Raw genomic sequence first — 2,851 nt, forward strand, 5'->3', positions numbered from 1 at the left:
ACGACTTTAGGATAAATTGCAAAAATGGTAAAATTGAAAAAAAAAAATTGCAAATTTGAGGCATTAATGGACCTAAAATATGACTTTAGGTAAAAGCGGATAAAAAACTTATAATTTAAAGGTTTTTATTGAATTTGCCCTAAATTATTCGGATAAACCATAAATTTCAATAGGCAATTGGTTCTATCTTCTATGGTATTTGAAAAATGTGTACTTCAATGGTTTTAGAAGAAAAGCCATGAAAAATAATGTTTTGACGAAAGGATTTAGACCATTTACAAATTGCGTCACCCAAAATCATATAAAGCAAAGTTGAAGGATCGTTTATGTACATTTACAAACATGCAGCATTGGTATAAGCGGAATATCCACATTACAATGCTGCCTGATACCCAATTTCTGGGTTATTAATCAGGACGAAAGGAGGAGATAACAGAGCAAAAACTAAGTTCAGAATCCAGAACCACTGCAAATTGCAAGTGATTTTGTGCTGTTTTTATCAGTTATTACTCGGCAGGTATATGAAACTTCCTCTTATTTATACTCGTTTTTGTTCGGTTTTGTTAAGCAAGATTCTGCTCGTAGTCGGCAATTGAAAATGATCTCTTATCTTAGTTTATAGTATTCACTGATGGAATGAAGATATAATCATCAATGGAGTAATTCGATGATTCTGAATTCTGACAAATTGAAGATAAACCTACTCTTTTTATATTAATTTCTGCTTCTTAGTTCTTAGTTGTTGAATTTTAGGGTTAGAAAAATCGATAACCTAGCAGAAATGCTACAAATTGAGAATTGTTTCACATAACATCTAACAAAATCCATATTACAGGTACTGAATTGGATGTGAAAATGGCACATCTACTTTCTGCTTCTTGCCCACTGAACATCTCCTGCTCCAAAACCAGCCCTAAATCATTGAAACAAAGCTCATCTTCATTCCCCACTTCACTCACTCTACGCACTTCAATCCAACCATTCAAAACCCTTTCATTAAACAAAAACAACACAAAGAAACTTTTCTCTGTACGTGCAACCACTCTCCAACAACCTGGACCAAAACCAGGCTCCACCTCCGGCCAAACCTCCGGCGAACAACCAAGGCCAACCCGTGTGATGGTCATTGGCGGTGATGGTTACTGTGGGTGGGCCACTTCCCTCCATTTATCCAACAAAAATTACGAAGTTGCCATTGTTGACAACCTTGTTCGCCGCCATTTTGATGATCAACTTGGGCTCGATTCACTCACACCCATTTCATCAATCCATGATCGTATCAGAAGGTGGAGATCCCTCACACAAAAAGACATAAACCTCTACATTGGTGATGTCTGTGACTTTGAATTCTTATCAGAAGCATTCACATCTTTCAAACCTGATGCAGTCGTCCATTTTGGTGAGCAAAGATCCGCACCTTACTCCATGATTGACAGGTCACGAGCTCTCTACACCCAACAAAACAATGTCCTCGGTACCCTCAACGTCTTATTTGCTATCAAAGAGTTCTCTGAAGATTGCCATCTTGTGAAACTCGGGACAATGGGAGAATATGGAACACCAAATATCGACATTGAAGAAGGGTATATCACCATAACACACAATGGAAGAACAGACACTTTACCTTACCCAAAACAAGCAAGCTCTTTTTACCATTTGAGTAAAGTACACGATTCAAACAATATCGCGTTTACTTGTAAAGCTTGGGGGATCCGAGCCACTGATTTGAATCAAGGAGTCGTTTATGGTGTTAGAACAGCTGAAACCGAGATGCATGAAGAACTCTACAACCGATTCGATTACGATGGTATCTTTGGAACAGCCTTGAATCGATTTTGTGTTCAAGCAGCAGTGGGCCATCCCCTTACTGTTTATGGAAAAGGAGGGCAGGTTCGTCATTTCATATGCTTATTATCTTGAATGTATTGTCTAAACGAAAATCAATGAAAGTACGTTGTTATTTTTTGCATTTAACAGACTCGGGGTTATCTAGACATTAGAGACACAGTGCAGTGTGTGGAGCTTGCGATTTCAAATCCAGCAAAACGCGGTGAATTTCGGGTATTTAATCAATTCACAGAGCAGTTTTCAGTGAATCAACTTGCATCACTTGTTACAAAAGCGGGAGAGAAGCTTGGAATTGAAGTGCAAACGATATCTGTGCCTAACCCTAGAGTTGAAGCAGAGGAACATTACTACAATGCTAAGCATACGAAACTCATTGAGTTGGGACTCGAACCACATCTACTGTCTGACTCACTTCTTGACTCGCTCCTCAATTTTGCTGTTCAGTTTAAAGACCGAGTTGACACGAAACAGATCATGCCGAGTGTTTCTTGGAGAAAGATTGGGGCCAAGCCAAAAACTGTATCTGCTTAATATTGTTGTGTACTTGGTGAGTTACTTTGGGAACTTGACTCAGAACTGGACGATTTTAAAATATGAGATTATGGTTTTTAAAGTATGTTAATGTGATGCTAAAAATGATGCAGAACTTGTGAAAACAATGCTTTTGGAACTAATGATATGATGTGTAGGTTATAAATGTGGAAAAAATAGGGTGTCATTTGGGAAAGATTGTAAAATGATGTCAAAAACAATTTTTATGATTAAATATGACGAGTGACAATGTTCAAACACGCTATATGAAGCTTTGTTATGGGTATGGTGAAAATATCTTAACACAAGAAGGAAAAAAACCCGAAGTATGTTGTTATTTATTACATTACGGGGCATTAAGAAAATTTGATGTAAATGTCCATGAATCAAGGAAGTAAACCTTGGGAGTTACCTAATTATGTCATTTGAATAATGTTGTAACCTAGGAAGGCTTAAAAGATCAGAAGGTGAA

The 2,851-nt window shown here is 37.4% G+C and overlaps 1 protein-coding gene across 1 annotated transcript; it reads left to right on the forward strand.

The window, feature by feature from the left end:
* The first annotated feature begins 370 nt into the window (after positions 1-370).
* SQD1 (sulfoquinovosyldiacylglycerol 1) lies at positions 371-2,644 on the forward strand. The gene is made up of 3 exons (XM_079084464.1): positions 371-517; positions 836-1,890; positions 1,978-2,644. The coding sequence occupies exons 2-3, from the start codon at positions 856-858 to the stop codon at positions 2,377-2,379; spliced, it is 1,437 nt and encodes a 478-aa protein (XP_078940590.1). The 5' UTR covers positions 371-517; positions 836-855; the 3' UTR covers positions 2,380-2,644.
* The last annotated feature ends 207 nt before the right edge of the window (positions 2,645-2,851 follow it).

The sequence above is a fragment of the Lactuca virosa genome, chromosome 3 (assembly GCF_052849685.1).
Source record: "Lactuca virosa cultivar CGN04683 chromosome 3, Lactuca_virosa_CGN04683_v6, whole genome shotgun sequence".
Classification (NCBI taxonomy): domain Eukaryota; kingdom Viridiplantae; phylum Streptophyta; class Magnoliopsida; order Asterales; family Asteraceae; genus Lactuca; species Lactuca virosa.